General features: G+C 51.0%; 1 protein-coding gene and 1 long non-coding RNA gene across 11 annotated transcripts in view; one reads left to right on the plus strand and one right to left on the minus strand.

Annotated features, from left to right (window-relative positions):
* Positions 1-19,924, plus strand: part of XG (Xg glycoprotein (Xg blood group)) — a 31,034-nt gene extending 11,110 nt beyond the window's left edge. For 2 of the 10 annotated variants that reach the window (XM_027534671.1, XM_027534666.1), the window contains 10 exons: positions 210-269; positions 2,260-2,301; positions 3,591-3,635; positions 5,805-5,846; positions 7,146-7,190; positions 9,374-9,415; positions 10,696-10,740; positions 12,900-12,935; positions 15,182-15,292; positions 16,448-19,924. In XM_027534671.1, the coding sequence (XP_027390472.1) occupies positions 210-269; positions 2,260-2,301; positions 3,591-3,635; positions 5,805-5,846; positions 7,146-7,190; positions 9,374-9,415; positions 10,696-10,740; positions 12,900-12,935; positions 15,182-15,292; positions 16,448-16,464 (485 nt within the window). In that variant the 3' untranslated portion in view covers positions 16,465-19,924. The remainder of the gene's footprint in view (positions 1-209; positions 270-2,259; positions 2,302-3,590; positions 3,636-5,804; positions 5,847-7,145; positions 7,191-9,373; positions 9,416-10,695; positions 10,741-12,899; positions 12,936-15,181; positions 15,293-16,447) is intronic. The other 8 variants (XM_027534670.1, XM_027534668.1, XM_027534669.1 and 5 more) reach the window with 8 other exon arrangements.
* LOC113887506 lies at positions 14,937-16,253 on the minus strand. Its single transcript, XR_003509750.1, has 2 exons — positions 16,153-16,253; positions 14,937-15,257 (listed from the first exon to the last, which is right to left on the minus strand). It is a non-coding gene; the product is annotated as an uncharacterized LOC113887506 (long non-coding RNA).
* Positions 19,925-20,145: the final 221 nt, after the last annotated feature.

Below are 20,145 nucleotides of genomic sequence, written 5' to 3' on the forward strand. Positions count from 1 at the left end.
TTTTTTAGCAATTCTTTTTAGAATCCTATATTTATTTTTATGTTGGCTGTATCAGGTCTTGGTTTCGGCTCGTGGATCTTTCGGCACAGGTTCTCCAATTGTGGAACCCTCCCTCTGCATAAGCTGTCCATGCGCCCCGATACGTGGGCTTGGGTGTGCAGGGGGCTCCCCAGACCGCGGGCTCTGACCACCCTCTGCTCTGTCCACAGGCTTCCTGAGCGACTCGGACCTCATCGACGGCGGCCGCTACCCGCCCAGGCGTCCCGCAGGTACGTGCGGGCTTCCATGACTCCGCCCCAGCCCCTGCGAGGAAGGTGGTGGGCTGTGGACTCTCCCCTCCAACCTCTGAGGGGCGGGAGGGAGGCGCATCCCTGAAGCTGTCCACTCCTGCGGTCTGCAAGGTGGACGGAACCGGCCATAGGGCCGATGCTGCTTAGAAGTGGGGGTCGTCTCCATGTAAATATGTGTGTGTGCACATGTGTGTGTATACACATACACATACCTCCACTGACATGCGGACTTATGTACATGTCTGTGTACAGGTGTCTGTCTGTAGACACATATCTCTATGTATAGCTATATTTGTATCTAGATGCACATCTATCTATATCTGTATCTATAACTTTATCCATGTGTATCTATATGAATCTGTATCTATACCTATGTTGATCTCTATGCATACGTATATCTATGTCTATATATATTTATATCTATAGCTGTATGCATATCTATCTTTATCTATACCTATATGTACATCGATCTATCTCTATGTTTACCTGTATGTATATCTGAATATATATTTATATATATATGTTTACCTACAGGTATATGTACATCTATGTCTGTATATATGCACATGTATATCTGTGCTGTGCTCAGTCACTCAGTCGTGTCCAACTCTTTGCAACCCCATGGACTCTAGCCCACCAGGCTCCTTTCTGTCCATTTGATGCTGGACAGAGTATCCCAGGCAAGCATTCTTGTCCAGGAAAAAATACTGAAATGCGTTGCCATGCCCTCCTCCAGGGGATCTTCCCAACCCAGGGATCGATCCCAAGTCTCCCGCATTGCAGGCAGATTCTTCACCAGCTGAGCCACCAGGGAAGCCCAAGAATACTGGAGTGGGTAGCCTATCCCTTCTCCAGCAGATCTTCCTGAACCAAGAATCAAACCAGGGTCTCCTACATTGCAGGCGGATCCTTTACCAATTGAGATATCAAGGAAGCCCAGCTATATATCTATATCTGTACCTATTTGTATATCGATATCTGTCTACAGCTATACCTGCATCCATATCTGTATCTTTATCTATCTCTGTATCTATATCTGTCTACTCCTCTACCTGCATCCATATCTGTATCTTTATCTATATCTACCTATAGTCCTAAGTTGCTATCTTTGGGCTTCCCAGGGGGCTCAGGAGTAGAGAATCCGCCTGCAGTGCAGTAGACCTGAGTTCCATCCCTGGGTCGGGAAGATCCCCTGGACGAGGACATGACAACCCACTCCAGGATTCTTGCCTGGAGAATCCCATTGACTGAGGAGCCTACCAGGCTGTACTCCACGGGGTCACAGAGAGTCGGACACGAATGAGTGCCTGTCACGCACACACACCTCTATTTACACAGATGTTGTGTCTATACCAACCTTTGCAGAAGTGTCTCTGTGTATCTTCCCCCCCCAAAATGTATATTTAATGTGATCCACTTGACATCTAGCATGATAGACCTGGGTCCCTTGAGGTGGGGGTAAGCCTGTGTTACCTTGAAGCCCTAGATCGGCATGGGGGGAGGCATGCGTAATCTCTGAAAACACACAGCTTTCTGAAGGGCTCTCTGTGGCATGAGTTTTTCCATCCAGAAGCCATGCCTTTTGGGGAGGGACTCCTTAGAGCATTTTCTGGAAGGTCCTGAGCTTTTCCACCACACAGGGCTCCAGACGACTCAATGGACAAGACCCTGATGCTGGGAAAGATTGAGGGCAGGAGAAGGGGGAGACAGGGGATGAGATGGGTGGGTGGCATCACCGACTCGATGGACATGAGTTTGAGCAAGCTCCGGGAGTTGGTGATGGACAGGGAAGCCTGGCGTGCTGCGGTCCATGGGGTCGCAAAGAGTTGGACACGACTGAGCCACTGGACAGCAAGCAGTCTTTATGGGGTGACTGTTGGGTCCGGCTTTGGTGCCAGCCAGGCGGATGCCTGCTGGACCCCAAGGTCCACGCTGCGAATGGCTGTCACATCCCTCTTCTCTCCTGCAGGAGGCGGCGGTGGCGGGTTCCAGCCGGGGCACGACGGCTACGGTAACAGGCTCGCTTCATGCAGCGCTGGGGCCCGTGGGGCTGGCGGGGCTGGGTGGGCTTTGCCGGGGCTCCCATTAGAGCTTCCTCCTGGGTCTCGGGTGTGGGCTGCTTCACTGCTGACCGTCAGCTTGGTTTCGTCCAGGTGTCCAGGGGCTGACCCAACACCCCTCTATCCAGGAAACAAGACACAGAGCCCCGGGCTGCAAGCTCATTAGGCAGAGAACAGCCCAGGAATTGTGGATTCTTAAGTGAATAGTGCATCATCCCAAGAAAGAAAGGAATTTTCCGCGGGAGTAAGAAACTCCATTCTCGTCTATTCCGAGCTTTTCTCAAAGCGAGGGCTGGATCTAGAAATCTCCAGAGGGTCTCTGGTGCTGTAAAGTGAACTTGGGAGCTAATTGAGCCAGAAAAGCAAAAGGCACTGGATCCATGTTTCTAAACTGAGATAGAATCCCCATGAAACATTGTACAAAGTAGTCATGTGATACTTTGTCAATGTAGATGTTGGTGCTGTTTAGTCGCTAAGTCGTCTCTGACTCTTTGCGACCCCGTGGACTGTAGCCCTCCAGGCTCCTCTGTCCGTGGGATACTCCAGGCAAGAATACTGCCGTCGGTTGCCATGCCCTCCTCCAGGGGAATCTTTCTGTACCAGGGATCGAACCTGGGTCTCCTGCATTGCAGGCAGATTCTTTACCATGTTGAGACCCCAGGGAATCGCTTTTTAAAAATTACTCCTTGGGGACTTCCCTGGTGATCCACTCACTAGGATGATGGGCTCTCACTGGCAGGATCTGAGATCAGTGACTGGTCAGGGAATTAAAATCCTGCATATCCTGCATGCAGCTAAAAACAGAAAGAAAAAGCAAATTGCCCTCTGGACAGAAGAAGGTGTGGAGAAAGTCCTTTATTGCTCAGTTGCTAAGATGATGGTGTGATGCCTGTGAAGCATGCTTCCTGGCCTTGGGGACTGGACTTTTCCCTGGACACGCTGAGAAGTGGGGTTTTGTGCTCAGGCAAGCCCCCTCTCTCTGTAGCTGGGGGTCAACGTGCCCCTGGCATTAGCAGACCTGCTGAACTTGCAAGGTGAGCTCAGCCCGCCTCGGTGCAGCCAGCGAATGTCCGGGGTACACTTGTCTCTTCCTCTGGCTCGGGGACAATCTGGGTGGGGCTTTTGCCCAGATGTCACAGCCTCTGCTTCAAGGTCCTGTCTTGCTCAAAGCTTCCTTTGGGGATGTCTCCAGTGATTCCGGGCCTTACCTTCCTCTTCACGTGGCCTTTCTTTCCTGCAGGGCGAGGAGGGCGCAACATACCCGGCTTACCTGGCATTAATTATGGTAAAGGAGGTCTTTCATAAAAGCCAGACCAGGAGAAGCTCTCCTGCTGAGGAGCTAACCCCCGCGTGGGCGCTGCCTGACCGCCTGGGTCTCTGATCGGCGTCCTCAATGGGCACCGAAGCTGGGGAGGGGTTTGCATGGGACGCGGGACACAATCCGTCCAAGAAATGAAGGCTCGCTCATGCGTGTTACTGCCTGTGCACACGTGTGTGGCATGTGTGTGTGCCTGCACGTGGATGTGTGCGTGTGTGGCTGGGAGGGCACTTGCTTTTATACATGTGGACATATGTTCACATGTGCCTTCGCACTGTGTGTCTGTGCATGCGTGAGTATGAATTTGCACGTGTGTGCGCGCTGTGGGTGTGCGGGTCAGGGCGTAGCTATATCTGTATCTATGTGCATCTCTGTCTATATCTGTATCTAGACCTCGATCCATGTGTATCTGTATGTATATGTACCTATATCTATATTTATCTATATGCAGAAATATATCCATACCTGCATATATATTTCTATCTACATCTATATGTTACCTGGATCTATATGTGTATCTGTATGTATTTATATGTATATCTATCTATATGCATATCTATATCTATATCTGTATATTTATATGTATAGCTGCATGTATATCTATCTATATCTTTATCTATATCTACATGTACATCGATCTATCTCTATGTTTACCTGTATGTATATCTGAATATATATTTATATATATATGTTTACCTACAGGTATATGTACATCTATGTCTGTATATATGCACATGTATATCTGTGCTGTGCTCAGTCACTCAGTCGTATCCAACTCTTAGCAACCCCATGGACTCTAGCCCACCAGGCTCCTTTCTGTCCATTTGATGCTGGACAGAGTATCCCAGGCAAGCATTCTTGTCCAGGAAAAAATACTGAAATGCGTTGCCATGCCCTCCTCCAGGGGATCTTTCTAACCCAGGGATCGATCCCAGGTCTCCCGCATTTCAGGCAGATTCTTCACCAGCTGAGCCACCAGGGAAGCCCAAGAATACTGAAGTGGGTAGCCTATCCCTTCTCCAGCAGATCTTCCTGAACCAAGAATCAAACCAGGGTCTCCTACATTGCAGGCGGATCCTTTACCAATTGAGCTATCAAGGAAGCCCACCTATATATCTATATCTGTACCTATTTGTATATCGATATCTGTCTACTCCTCTACCTGCATCCATATCTGTTCTTTATCTATCTCTGTATCTATATCTGTCTACTCCTCTACCTGCATCCATATCTGTTCTTTATCTATATCTAGCTATAGTCCTAAGTTGCTATCTTTGGGCTTCCCAGGGGGCTCAGGAGTAGAGAATCCGCCTGCAGTGCAGTAGACCTGAGTTCCATCCCTGGGTCGGGAAGATCCCCTGGACGAGGACATGACAACCCACTCCAGGATTCTTGCATGGAGAATCCCACGGACTGAGGAGCCTACCAGGCTGTAGTCCATGGGGTCACAGAGAGTCGGACACGAATGAGTGACTGTCACGCACACACACCTCTATTTACACAGATGTTGTGTCTATACCAGCCTTTGCAGAAGCGTCTCTGTGTATCTTCCCCCCAAAAAATGTATGTTTAATGTGATGCAGTTGACTTCTAGCATGATAGAACTGCGTCCCTTGAGGTGGGGGTAAGCCTGTGTTACCTTGAAGCCCTAGATCGGCATAGGTGGGGGGCATGAGTAATCTCTGAAAACACACCGCTTTTTGAAGGGCTCTCTGTGGCATGAGTTTTTCCATCCAGAAGCCATGCCTCCAGGGGAGGGACTCCTTAGAGCATTTTCTGGAAGGTCCTGAGCTTTTCCACTACATAGGGCTCCAGACGACTCAGTGGACAAGACCCTGATGCTGGGAGAGATTGAGGGCAGGAGAAGGGGGCGACAGGGAATGAGATGGGTGGGTGGCATCACCAACTCGATGGACATGAGTTTGAGCAAGCTCCGGGAGTTGGTGATGGACAGGGAAGCCTGGCGTGCTGCGGTCCATGGGGTTGCAAAGAGTCGGACATGACTGAGCCACTGGAGAGCAAGCACTCTTTTGGGGGTGACTGTTGGGTCCGGCTTTGGTGCCAGCCAGGCGGATGCCTGCTGGACCCCAAGGTCCACGCTGCGAATGGCTGTCACATCCCTCTTCTCTCCTGCAGGAGGCGGCGGTGGCGGGTTCCAGCCGGGGCACGACGGCTACGGTAACAGGCTCGCTTCATGCAGCGCTGGGGCCCGTGGGGCTGGCGGGGCTGGGTGGGCTTTGCCGGGGCTCCCATTAGAGCTTCCTCCTGGGTCTCGGGTGTGGGCTGCTTCACTGCTGACCGTCAGCTTGGTTTCGTCCAGGTGTCCAGGGGCTGACCCTACACCCCTCTGTCCAGGTAACAAGACACAGAGCCCCGGGCTGCAAGCTCATTAGGCAGAGAACAGCCCAGGAATTGTGGATTCTTTATGTAGATAGTACATCATGCCAAGAAAGAAAGGAATTTACCGCGGGAGTAAGAAACTCCATTCTTGTCTATACCGAGCTTTTCGCAAAGCAAGGGGTGGATCTAGAAATCTCCAGAGGGTCTCTGGTGCTGTAAAGTGAACTTGGGAGCTAATTGAGCCAGAAAAGCAAAAGGCACTGGATCCATGTTTCTAAACTGAGATAGAATCCCCATGAAACATTGTACAAAGTAGTCTTGTGATACTTTGTCAATATAGTTGTTGGTGCTCTTTAGTTGCTAAGTCGTCTCTAACTCTTTGCTGCCCCATGGACTGTAGCCCTCCAGGCTCCTCTGTCCATGGGAATCTCCAGGCAAGAAGACTGGAGTGGGTTGCCATGCCCTCCTCCAGGGGAATCTTTCTGACCCAGGGATCGAACCTGGGTCTCCTGCATTGCAGGAGGATTCTTTACCATGTTGAGCACCCAGGGAATCGCTTTTTAAAAATTACTCCCTGGGGACTTCCCTGGTGATCCAGTCATTAGGACGGTGGGCTCTCACTGGCAGGATCTGAGATCAGTGCCTGGTCGGGGAATTAAAATCCTGCATATCCTGCATGCAGCCAAAAACACGAAAAAACAAACAAACAAACAAATTGCCCTCTGGACAGAAGAAGGTGTGGAGAAAGGTCCTTTATTTCTCAGTCGCTAGATGACTGTCTGCTGCCTGTGGGGCATGCTTCCTGGCCTTGGGGACCGGACTTCTCCCTGGACGCGCTGAGAAGTGGGGTTTTGCACTCAGGCAAGCCCCCTCTCTCTGCAGCTGGGGGTCAACGTGCCCCTGGCATTAGCAGACCTGCTGAACTTGCAAGGTGAGCTCAGCCCGACTCGGTGCGGCCAGGGAATGTCCGGGGTACGCTTGTCTCTTCCTCTGGCTTGGGGACAATCTGGGTGGGGCTTTTGCCCGGCTGTCACAGCCTCTGCTTCGGGGTCCTGTCTTTCTCGAAGCTTACTTTGGGGATGTCTCCGGCATTTCCGGGCCTTCCCTTCCTCTTCACGTGGCCTTTCTTTCCTGCAGGGCGAGGAGGGCGCAACATACCCGGCTTACCTGGCATTAATTATGGTAAAGGAGGTTTTTCATAAAGCAAACCAGGAGAAGCTCTCCTTCTGAGGAGCTAACCCCCGCGTGGGCACTGCCTGACCGCCTGGGTCTGATCGGCATCCTCAATGGGCACCGAAGCTGGGGAGGGGTTTGCATGGGACGCGGGACACAATCCGTCCAAGAAATGAAGGCTTGCTCATGCGTGTTACTGCCTGTGCACACGTGTGTGGCATGTGTGTGTGCCTGCACGTGGATGTGTGCGTGTGTGGCTGGGAGGGCGCTTGCTTTTATACATGTGGACATATGTTCACATGTGCCTTCGCACTGTGTGTCTGTGCATGCGTGAGTATGAATTTGCACGTGTGTGTGCGCTGTGGGTGTGCGGGTCAGGGCGTAGCTATATCTGTATCTATGTGCATCTCTGTCTATATCTGTATCTAGACCTCGATCCATGTGTATCTGTATGTATATGTACCTATATCTATATTTATCTATATGCAGAAATATATCCATACCTGCATATATATTTCTATCTACAGCTATATGTTACCTGGATCTATATGTGTATCTATATGTATTTATATGTATATCTATGTTTATCTATATGCATATCTGTATCTATATCTGTATATATATTTATATGTATAGCTGCATGTATATCTATCTATATCTTTATCTATATCTACATGTACATCGATCTATCTCTATGTTTACCTGTATGTATATCTGAATATATATTTATATATATATATATGTTTACCTACAGGTATATGTACATCTATGTCTGTATATATGCACATGTATATCTGTGCTGTGCTCAGTCACTCAGTCGTATCCAACTCTTAGCAACCCCATGGACTCTAGCCCACCAGGCTCCTTTCTGTCCATTTGATGCTGGACAGAGTATCCCAGGCAAGCATTCTTGTCCAGGAAAAAATACTGAAATGCGTTGCCATGCCCTCCTCCAGGGGATCTTCCTAACCCAGGGATCGATCCCAGGTCTCCTGCATTTCAGGCACATTCTTCACCAGCTGAGCCACCAGGGAAGCCCAAGAATACTGGAGTGGGTAGCCTATCCCTTCTCTAGCAGATCTTCCTGAACCAAGAATCAAACCGGGGTCTCCTACATTGCAGGCGGATCCTTTACCAATTGAGATATCAAGGAAGCCCACCTATATATCTATATCTGTACCTATTTGTATATCGATATCTGTCTATAGCTATACCAGCATCTGTATCTGTATCTTTCTCTATTTCAGTATCTATATCTGTCTACTCCTCTACCTGCATCCATATCTGTTCTTTATCTACATCCAGCTATAGTCCTAAGTTGCTATCTTTGGGCTTCCCAGGGGGCTCAGGAGTAGAGAATCCGCCTGCAGTGCAGTAGACCTGAGTTCCATCCCTGGGTCGGGAAGATCCCCTGGACGAGGACATGACAACCCACTGCAGGATTCTTGCCTGGAGAATCCCACGGACTGAGGAGCCTACCAGGCTGTAGTCCACGGGGTCACAGAGAGTCGGACACGAATGAGTGCCTGTCACGCACACACACCTATCTTTACACAGATGTTGTGTCTATACCAGCCTTTGCAGAAGCGTCTCTGTGTATCTTCCCCCCAAAAAATGTATGTTTAATGTGATGCAGTTGACTTCTAGCATGATAGAACTGCGTCCCTTGAGGTGGGGGTAAGCCTGTGTTACCTTGAAGCCCTAGATCGGCATAGGTGGGGGGGCATGAGTAATCTCTGAAAACACACAGCTTTCTGAAGGGCTGTCTGTGGCATGAGTTTTTCCATCCAGAAGCCATGCCTCCGGGGGAGGGACTCCTTAGAGCATTTTCTGGAAGGTCCTGAGGTTTTCCACTATATAGGGCTCCAGACGACTCACTGGACAAGACCCTGATGCTGGGAGAGATTGAGGGCAGGAGGAGAAGGGGGCCACAGGGGATGAGAGGGGTGGGTGGCATCACCGACTCGATGGACATGACTTTGAGCAAGCTCCAGGAGTTGGTGATGGACAGGGAGGCCTGGCGTGCTGCGGTCCATGGGGTCGAAAGAGTCGGACAAGACTGAGCCACTGGACAACAAGCACTCTTTTGGGGGTGACTATTGGGTCTGGCTTTGGTGCCAGCCAGGCGGATGCCTGCTGGACCCCAAGGTCCACGCTGCGAATGGCTGTCACATCCCTCTTCTCTCCTGCAGGAGGCGGCGGTGGCGGGTTCCAGCCGGGGCACGACGGCTACGGTAACAGGCTCGCTTCATGCAGCGCTGGGGCCCGTGGGGCTGGCGGGGCTGGGTGGGCTTTGCCGGGGCTCCCATTAGAGCTTCCTCCTGGGTCTTGGGTGTGGGCTGCTTCACTGCTGACCATCAGCTTGGTTTCATCCAGGTTCCAGGGGCTGACCCCACAACCCTCTGTCCAGGAAACAAGACACAGAGCCCCGGGCAACAAGCTCCTTAGCAGAGAACAGCCCAGGAATTGCGGATTCTTTATGTAGATAGTACATCATGCCAAGAAAGAAAGGAATTTACCCTGGGATAAATCCATTCTTGTCTATACCGAGCTTTTCTCAAAGCGAGGGGTGGATCTAGAAGTCTCCAGAGGGTCTCTGGTGCTGTAAAGTGAACTTGGGAGCTAATTGAGCCCGAAAAGCAAAAGGCACTGGATCCATGTTTCTAAACTGAGATAGAATCCACATGAAACATTGTACAAAGTAGTCACGTGATACTTTGTCAATGTAGATGTTGGTGCTGTTTAGTCGCTAAGTCGTCTCTAACTCTTTGCTGCCCCGTGGACTGTAGCCCTCCAGGCTCCTCTGTCCGTGGGATTCTCCAGGCAAGAATACTGCAGTCGGTTGCCATGCCCTCCTCCAGGGGAATCTTTCTGACCCAGGGATCGAACCTGGCTCCTGCATTGCAGGCGGATTCTTTACCATGTTGAGACCCCAGGGAATCGCTTTTTAAAAATTACTCCCTGGGGACGTCCCTGGTGGTCCAGTCATTAGGGCGGTGGGCTCTCACTGGCAGGACCTGAGATTGGTGCCTGGTCAGGGAATTAACATCCTGCATATCCTGCATGCAGCTAAAAACCGGAAAAAAAAAATTGCCCCCTGGACATAAGAAGGTGTGGAGAAAGGTCCTTTTATTGCTCAGTCACTGAGATGGCTGTTTACTGCCCTTGGGGCATGCTTCTTGGCCTTGGGGACTGGACTTTTCCCTGGCAGCACCAGGAAGTGGGGTTTTGAGCTCAGGCAAGCCCCCTCTCTCGCAGCTGGGGGTCAGCGTGCCCCTGGCATTAGCAGACCTGCTGAACTTGCAAGGTGAGCTCAGCCCGACTCGGTGCAGCCAGCGAATGTCCCGGGGTACGCTTGTCTCTTCCTCTGGCTCGGGGACAATCCGGGTGGGGCTTTTGCCCGGATGTCACAGCCTCTGCTTCAGGGTCCTGTCTTTCTTGAAACTTCCTTTGGGGATGTCTCCGGCATTTCTGGGCCTTACCTTCCTCTTCACGTGGCCTTTCTTTCCTGCAGGGCAAGGAGGGCGCAACAGACTCCGCTTCCCTGGCATTAATTATGGTAAAGGAGGTCTTTCATAAAAGCCAAAGCAGGAGAAGCTCTCCTGCTGAGGAGCTAACCCCCGCGTGGGCGCTGCCTGACCGCCTGGGTTTCTGATCGGCGTCCTCACTGCGCACCGAAGCTGGGGAGGGGTTTGCATGGGACGCGGGTCGCAATCCGTCCAAGAAATGAAGGCTCGCTCACACATGTTACTGCCTGTGCACACGCGTGTGGCATGTGTGTGTCCCTGCACATGCATGTGTGTGCGTGTGGCTGGGAGGGCGCTTGCTTTTATGCATGTGGACATACGTTCACATGTGCCTTCATGCTGTGTGTCTGTGCATGTGTGAGTATGAATTTCAGACACACGTGCCTGTGTGTGTGCTGTGGGTGTGCGGGTCAGGGCGGATGTGTGCGTGTGGAAATATGTGCAGCTCTTGTGTCTTCATGTGTACATGTGCGGGCGTGTACTGCGCACACACATGTGGAGATATGCACGTGTGTGTCCACGGTCATGTCCACACAGGCACAGTGCCTGTGATGCTAGTGTGCACGCCTGCCTGTGTGCACACACGGCTGTGCCGATGTGTGTGTGTGGACGTGTGCTTGTGTTGTACATGTGTGCATATGTGTATACGCAGATGTGCATGTATGCATATGGGTGTGTCCGTGTGTTGTATGTGCGTGTCTGTATGTATGTGGGTTGTTGCATGTGTGGTGGTGTGTTTTGTGTGTGTGCATGTATGTGTGGGGGGGTTGCATGTATGTTCATGTGTGTGGGCTGTGTGTATGTGTATGGATGTGTGTTGTGGGGTGTTGTGTGTGTTGAGTGTATGTACATGTGTGTATATGGGTGTGGTGTGTGCATGTGTGTATAAGTGTGTGTTGTATGTGGGATATGTGTGCATGTGTGTATATGGGTGTGTGTTGTGTGTGGTGTTGCATGTATGTACATTCGTGCATATGGGTGTGTCAATGCGTTGTGTGTGTGTATGGGATGTATGTGTATTGCATGTATGAACACACATGTATATGGGTGTGTGTTGTGTGTGTGGGATGTTGTGTGTGTGTGCATGTGTGTATATGGGTGTATGTGTGGGGATGTTTGTGCACACGTGTATATGGGTGTGTGTTGTGTGTGGGGGATATTGTGTGTGGGGGTGATGTTTGTGCGCATATGTGTATATGGGTGTGTATTGTGTGTGTGTGATATGTGTGCGCACATGTGTGTATATGGGTGTGTGTGTGTGTGCACGTGTGTGTATATGGGGGTGTGTGTGCATGTGTGTATATCTGTGTGTGCGCGTGTGTGTATATGGGGGTGGGTGTGTGTGCGTGTGTGTATATGGGTGTGTGTGTGCGCGTGTGTGTATATGGGTGTGTGTGTGTGCGCGTGTGTGTATATGGGTGTGTGTGTGTGCGTGTGTGTGTATATGGGTGTGTGTGTGTGTGCATGTGTGTATATGGGTGTGTGTGTGTGTGTGCGCGTGTGTGTATATGGGGGTGGGTGTGTGGGTGTGTGTGCATGTGTGTATATCGGTGTGTGTGCGCGTGTGTGTATATGGGTGTGTGTGTGTGCGTGTGTGTATATGGGTGTGTGTGTGCGCGTGTGTGTATATGGGTGTGTGTGTGTGTGTGCACGTGTGTGTATATGGGGGTGGGTGTGTGGGTGCGCGTGTGTGTATATGGGGGTGGGTGTGTGCGTGTGTGTGCATGTGTGTATATGGGTGTGTGTGCGCGTGTGTGTATATGGGTGTGTGTGTGTGCGTGTGTGTATATGAGTGTGTGTGTGCGTATGTGTATATGGGTGTGTGTGTGTGCATGTGTGTATATGGGTGTGTGTGTGTGCATGTGTGTATATGGGTGTGTGTGTGTGCATGTGTGTATATGGGTGTGTGTGCGCGCGTGTGTATATGGGTGTGTGTGTGCATGTGTGTATATGGGTGTGTGTGCATATGTGTATATGGGTGTGGGTGTGGGTGTGTATGTGCGCGTGTGTGTATATGGGTGTGTGTGCATGCTTCTTGTGTACGCCTTTGTGTGTATCCCTACACCCTGAGGTGACAGCCTCACCCCCGTCCCCTCCCCTGCTTGGACGTGTAATGCCCGCCTCCCAGCAGTAGGCAGCCCGTGACCAGCTCTTCCGAATACCATGTGACTGTGCGCTTGTCCCCTTCCAGGTGGAGCCGGCCACTCCACAGCAGGCAACCAGCAAGGTACGGCCCAGGGGCGGGGCTCCCGGCCTTCTGAGGGGCGGGCTCCCCATGTGGCTGCAGAGGGGCCCGGGCAGGCGAGGTATTGTTTCCACGGAGGGCTTTCAGGGACCACCTTCTCTCTGTGTGTGGGCGTGCAGAAGCTCCTTCCAGGCGGGGTCTGTCCCACGGGGGTCAGAGAAGGAGACGTGGGGACTGACTCGGAGCTGCAAGATGCCTGATGCTCTGGGGACTGACTCGGAGCTGCAAGATGCCTGATGCTCTGGGGACCGACTCAGAGCTGAAAGATGCCTGGAGCTGTGGGGACCGACTCGGAGCTGCAAGATGCCTGATGCTCTGGGGACCGACTCAGAGCTGAAAGATGCCTGGAGCTGTGGGGACCAACTTGGAGCTGGAAGATGTCTGGGGCTCTGGCGACCGACTTGGAGCTGACAGATGCCTGATGCTCTGGGGACCAACTCGGAGCTGAAAGACGCCTGAGGCTCTGCGAGGGCGGCTGCTGTGCTTGGAGCTCCTGCTGCCCACCGCCGGTGCCCATTTCGTTGACCACAGCTGACCTCAAGCCTCAAAGGAGAGCAGCAGAGCAAACACGGCCTTCACTCCCTGAGAAGCCCCCAGCGGGGCTCCGCCCGCCCCATCACGGGTCCGCGGGGCAGGCCTGGGGTCCGGCCAGCGAGGGTATGCCGTGTGTCGCTGGGACGGCGGAGGCCAGCCTCTTGGGGATCTGGAGGCTGACATGAGTGCAGGGCGATGCTGGAGCCGCACGGCCGACCCCAAGGCTTTGGGGGAGAAAGAAGGGACAGAGCTGTCTTTCTAACCCATCAGGCCCAGGACCCGGGCGGGGCCATGGTATTGCCGTTTGCAGGACGTATTGCCGTTTCCCCGGGGGCCTGGGTGTTTACGGGACGTTTGTGAAGGCCACGGATGCTTTCCTTCTCGTGGACTGGAGGTAGGGGAGGAGAGGTGCTCCCCAGACAAGATTCAGGTCTGACACACAGATTCATGGAGTCCGTGGCAAGACAGGGGGCTTCCCTGATAGCTCAGTTGGTAAAGAATCCGCCTGCAATACAGGAGACCAGAGTTCGATTCCTGAGTTGGGAAGATTCCCTGGAGAATGGAAGGGCTACCCACTCCGGTATTCTCAGTCTTCCCTGGTGGCTTAGCTGGTAAAGAATCTGTCTGCAATGCAGGAGACCCTGGTTTGATTCCATTGTTGGGAAGATCCGTTGGAGAAGGGAAAGGCTACCCACTCCAGTATTCTGGCCTGGAGAATCCCATGGACAGAGGAAGCCTGGTGGGGCTACAGTCCGTGGAGTCACAGAGAGTTGGACACAAATGAAGCGGCTAAGACTTTTTCACTTTCGCCAGGACAGAGGACTCACCCAAGATTGGGGTGGGCTGGAAGACAGAATGACTGCTCCTGGATGGGACATCTCCAAGGTACAGTCTACGGATGTGTGGGCGTCGGGCAGGACAGGAGACAGAGGTGTTGTGCTAGCTTTGACTGAACGGAGCCCCAGGAACTGTATTATCTGTGGGGCCAGAGTATGGAATGGAACGGATGTGGGGGCTACAGGGGTAACTGACCGGGTGACCCCTGGGCTGCTCTGAACTTTCTACACGCATTTCCCTGGACTGTAAGGAGACCCAACCAGTCCATCCTAAAGGAAATCAGTCCTGAATATTCATTGGAAAGACTGATGTTGAAGCTGAAACTCCAATACTTTGGCCACTTGATGCGAAGAGCTGACTCACTGGAAAAGACCCTGATGCTGGGAAAGATGGAAGGCAGGAGGAGAACGGGACGACACAGGATGAGATGGTTGGGTGGCATCACCCACTCAATGGACATGAGTCTGAGCAAACTCTGGGAGATGGTGATGGACAGGGAGGCCTTGCATGCTGCGGTCCATGGTCACACAGAGTCGGATATGACTGAGCGACTGAAGAACATGAGTCAAGCTTTTCTGTCCCCAAAGATACAAATTCATCCAAACACACCCATTAAATTAAATATATATATATTTTCTGTACAAAACCGTTGGATGCCCCAGACTGATCAGATGTGGTTAGTAAGTGCCCCTTACATAAAGCAGGATGCCTCCCTTGGGCTTCTTCGATGAATTCCATCTTTTTCCCGTGAATAGGAGGGCGGGGAGGGCCAGGGGCGGAGGTGAGTGGGGAGTTGCTGGGAATACACGCTGGCGCTGTTTTTCCTGAGACCGTCTTGTTCCCTTGCATTCCCACAGGCAACATGATAGCGAAAATTGTATCTCCCATCGTCTCCATGGTGGTGGTGACGCTGATCGGGCTGGCGGTCAGGTACTATAACCAGAGGAGAAACTCTCTCAGGACAAACGGCAAGTCCTCCCCCCGCCCCCGCCCCCGCCCCCGCCCCCAATTGTGTCTGCCTTAACTGGTAAAGCCCGATTTTAAAAAGATATATAGATACGTGAATGAATGAAAAAGAGGCAGACTCACAGATACAGACAACAAGTTAGTCGTTCCCAGTGGGGAGATGGTAGAGGGCAGCGGTTAGACGGAGGGGAGGGGATTAAAAAGAACCAGCTAAACGGGAACCCACTCCAGTCTCCTTGCCTGGAAAACCTCATGGACAGAGGAGCCTGCTGGGCTGCAGTCCACGGGGTCGCAAAGAGTCAGACGTTACTGAACGACCCCGCACACACACACGACCTCCAGGGAAATGAGTTTATGCAGGGGGTGGTGGGGTGCGAGGTAGGGCTTCTACTTCAACTTTGGGTCCAAGCTCCTGGGTTTGCAGAATTACAAGCGCAGGGAGCTGCCCTTGGGAGCAGAGATCCTGGCTGCTGATCCAGGAAATTCCTAGAGACGTCGCTAAAGAGGTGGCTGGGGCAGAGACGCTTTCTTGCAGAAGAAGCAACAGCTCAGACGTTAATCTAGATTCTCTCAAGCTTTGGTCCTGAGACCACTCATGTCGGGATCTATCTGGGTTTTGCCAGAGTGAGGTTTCCACTGCCCCTGAGGGAAGCTATGAAACAGAAGTCTATACCAATCGTGTTTTTGTTCTGGATTTGGGAAACTTCAACATCTCAGTAGCTGCCCTCTGCCTCCCTCTGCTGGTGGTTAGGTGGTTTTGACTTACACCCTGGCCAGGAAGCGCCTTGGTCTATACAACACCCCAGCCTGAAAGTTTGGGAGGGGGGAAGCAAGAGTTTCTGAAAAAAATAAAACCACTTACATTCTGGACCACATGCCTCATCACAGATGTTGTTGTTGAGTCACTCAGTTGTGTCCGACTCTTTGCGACCCCGTGGGCTGCAGCATGCCAGGCTTCCCTGTCCATCACCAACTCCCAGAGTTTACTGAGACTCATGTCCATTGAGTCAGTGATGCCATCCAACCATCTCATCCTCTGCCGCCTGTACAGTGAAAAAAATTAACAGTGCTTGAAGATCAGTCCACTGAAGTGTGTGTATGGTTTTTTTTTTTTTTTTTTATAAGTATGACGTCTTGCTTTCAATGTTTCCTTGCAGAACCACGGACCATCTGAGGTCTTCAAAATCCACCCACCACTCTGAGAAAACCTCTCTTCAGATGACAACCCTGTCGATTCTGTGGAACGTTCCTTTTCATTCTTGGCTTCACTCGCTGCCCTGGAGGGTCTTCTCTTCTGTTTGCAATAGACGTGCTGCCCCACAAAGAAGGGGGTTCCTAATTCCTCAGATACACCCATGGGAACGAGGTGGACAGCTGGATCTTGGATTGTAAAGAGATTGCTTGATCTGTGGGTTCCATCAGCCATGCGGGCTGAGAGGTTCCGACTCTGGTCTGAGCTCTAGAGTATGTCCTGCTGAGACCACGGGCCACTGACATGGTCAGAGAACACAGGAGCCAGGAGAATAGCTGGGGGTCTCGGGTGGGGCTGCCGTGGAGGACTTCCAAAGGATGGATGCTGCTTGGGTTTCTAGCAAGCTGGGGAGACAAGCTTAGCTCATGCTACAGCTTCCTTGCAAAAGTGAAAGTGTTAGTCACTCAGTGGCAACTGACTCTTTGCGACCCCCTGGACTGTAGCCCACCAGGCTGCTCTGTCCATGGGGATTCTCCAGATGAGAATCCTGGAGTAGGTTACCATGCCCTCCTCCAGGGGATCTTTCCTGACCCAGGTATCCAGCCTGGGTCTCCCGCATTGCAGGCATATGCTTTACCATTTGAGCCACCAGGGGAAACTAAGCACCTTTAGTTAACGTCAGGAATCCGGACCAGTTCACCACCGCCTGTGAATCAGGAATGAATGTGTTTCTACCCTAGGGGCAGCATTTAACTTTATCTCAGCTCACAAAAGTATTATCACCTGCAGAGGATGAGGCTGGATTTCTAGAAATTTAAGTGCAAGGCCCATGATGTGGCAACCTGCTTGGGGAGAGATCTTGGGGTGTTTTTTTTTTGGTGGTTTTTTTTTGCCATGAAATTGTATGGTTTCTACTTTTTTTTTTTTCAGAACGTGGGATAGAGATTTTGAAATGTTGAGACCTTTTTGTATTATTTTTGGCCTTGGATCCTCTGTGGGTACCAGTTCTTAACACAACGTCAGCGCTTTCCTTGGTGTATACTTTTCTTTGTCCTGGACTAACTGTCTACCCTCAGCATCTAAAAAGTAGACCAGCTGCTTGCTTGGGTTTCAGTCATTTTTTAGGGGAGAGGAGAGAATGGGTAGTTTGGGCAGACTAGTGTAGTCTGATGGACTGAGATCAACGCTGATAGAACGTTTAGGGTTTGAGTATCGGAACCAGAGAGGAAGATGGTCATTAGAGTCTGGAACGCAGAAAGATGATGCACGGAAATCCTAGATATTCATGTGAGGGTGCTCCCCCTTAGATACCTGCACCCCGGTGTTCACTGCAGCACTATCTCCAGTAGCCAAGGCATGGGACGCCTAAGAGCCCATTGATGGAGGAATGGCTCAAGACGATGTGGTACGTGTGTACAGATGGAATATTACTCGGCCGTGAACAAGAATGAACCCATGGCATTTGCAGCAACATGGGTGGGCCTGGAGAGTATTGCCGCAAGTGAAGTAAGTCTGCAGAACACAAAATACCCTATGATATCGCTGACGTGTGGAATCTAAGAAAACGGATACAAATGAACTTATTTACAAAACAGGGATAGACTCATGGACATACAAAACGAACTCCTGGTCACCAAAGGGGAGAGCGTGGAGGCATAAATTAGGAGTTTGGGATGAAGAGATACGCGATACCATATGTAGAATAAACAGCAAGGTCTTACTTGATAGCACAGGGAACTCTACTCAAAATGTGGTAATAAATGATACTGGAAAAGAATATATGTATATCTCCATGAATAACTGAAATTGCCTTATGTGTCAGTCGGTCAGTCATATCGGGCTCTTTGTGACCTCAGGGACCGTAGCCCACCACACTCCTCTGTCCATGGGATTCCCCAGGCAAGAATACTGGAGTGGGTTGCCACGCCCTCCTCCGGGGGATCTTCCTGATCAGTGATGGAACCTGGGTCTCCTGCATTGGCATTTGATTGTTTACCAACTGAGCCACCAGGGAAGACGACACCGGAAACGAACACAGCATTGTAAACCAGCTACAGTGAAACAGAAGAGAGAAGAGAACACCGTTTCTCCAAGGATAAACCACTGTATGCAAGGGCTGCTGACCCGCCTCCAGCTCCTAATGCAGGGAAAGCAAGTCTCTCTCTCTCTCATACACACACACACACACACAGGTATCAAAATTCATGCACTGATGTCCTGACCCTTGGCATCTCAGAGTGGAACCTTATGTGTCAAAAGATCGGGGACAGTTGTGATCAGTTAAGACGATGAGTCAGAACAGGAGGATGGCTTCTGAGGCAATATGAGCTGTGTCTGTATAAGAGGGGAAATTCAGAGACACACAGAGAGACACCAGGAAAGGAACCTGAGTGGCTTGGAGTGGCCCAGCCACAAGGCAAAGAGCTATCGCAAGCCGGGACAGAGCCCCGTATAACCTTCAGAGGGCAGGCCCGCCTGCCCACCGCTTGGACTTGGACTTCCAGACTCTGAAACTGGGAGAAGATACATATTTCTTATTTCATCTGCCCAGTTTGTGGGATTCTGTTAAAGGCATCCTTAAAAAGTCATACAGAGATGAATATATTTGGGGTACATAGTGGTGAGGGATTTTTTTTTCTAATTTAAACGCGAGAATGAGGAATGCATCTAGCTTGTCTGTACAGGTGGTACGGGAAGCCAGGCATGATTAAACTCTGGACTCAGGCCCAAAGCGTGAGATCACAGTCTGGCTTCTCCAGGTCAAGCTGTGTGACGCTAGGCAAGTTGGGCAACCTCTCTGGGTGTCCGTCATCTCATCTGAAAAACGAGTGTTTTGGAAATCTTGAACGTGGATCACAAGAAGTTTCAAGGAAACTGACTTCTGGCATCTGTCTTCCAAAACAGTGGTGAGGCTGTGGTTGTTCAGCCGCTAAGTTGTGTGCAGCTCTTTGCAGCCCCATGGGTTGTAGCCCTCCAGGGGCCCCAGTCCATTGAAATTTCCAGGCAAGAACACTGGAGTGGGCTGCCATCTCCTTCTCCAGGGGATCTTCCCAACCCAGGGATTTGAACTGCAGTCTCCTGCATGGGCAGGCGGATTCTTTACCCCTGGAGCCACCAAGGAACTGTATCCTATATTTTGAAAGATTTTAAATAGTCTCACCTCAGAAAGAAAGAATTATGTCACACGGTGGAGGCGTCAGACAAGGCTACCGTGATCATCCCACTGAAAAGTAGCCGCCACGGTCATCCCACTGAAGCATAGCTGCGATGGTCATCCCACTGAAGCATAGCTGCGATGGTCATCCCACTGAAATGTATCATCATCCCACTGAAATGTATCCTCGTCCCCCTGAAATGTATCATCGTCCCAATGTACACCTTAACCTTCTACAATGCTACGTGTACATTATGTCTCAGTAAAGCTGGGGGGAAGAATTCTTTGTGAATTTTTCTGTGAGTATTTTTGCTTGGATTCTGTAGGCGTGTGGCATGCCACGAGCACAGTTGATCCATACAGTGGCTCTGGCGAGACTTTCCTCTTTCTTTCCACGGAAAATTAACTAGACATTGAATATTCTGTGACAGCACATTGTATACACACGTATATATCTGGGACAGAGCAGCTGTCTTAGTGACCATATGTTTCTGCTGACGTGATAGAAT

This window comes from Bos indicus x Bos taurus, chromosome X (assembly GCF_003369695.1).
Source record: "Bos indicus x Bos taurus breed Angus x Brahman F1 hybrid chromosome X, Bos_hybrid_MaternalHap_v2.0, whole genome shotgun sequence".
Lineage (NCBI taxonomy): Eukaryota > Metazoa > Chordata > Mammalia > Artiodactyla > Bovidae > Bos > Bos indicus x Bos taurus.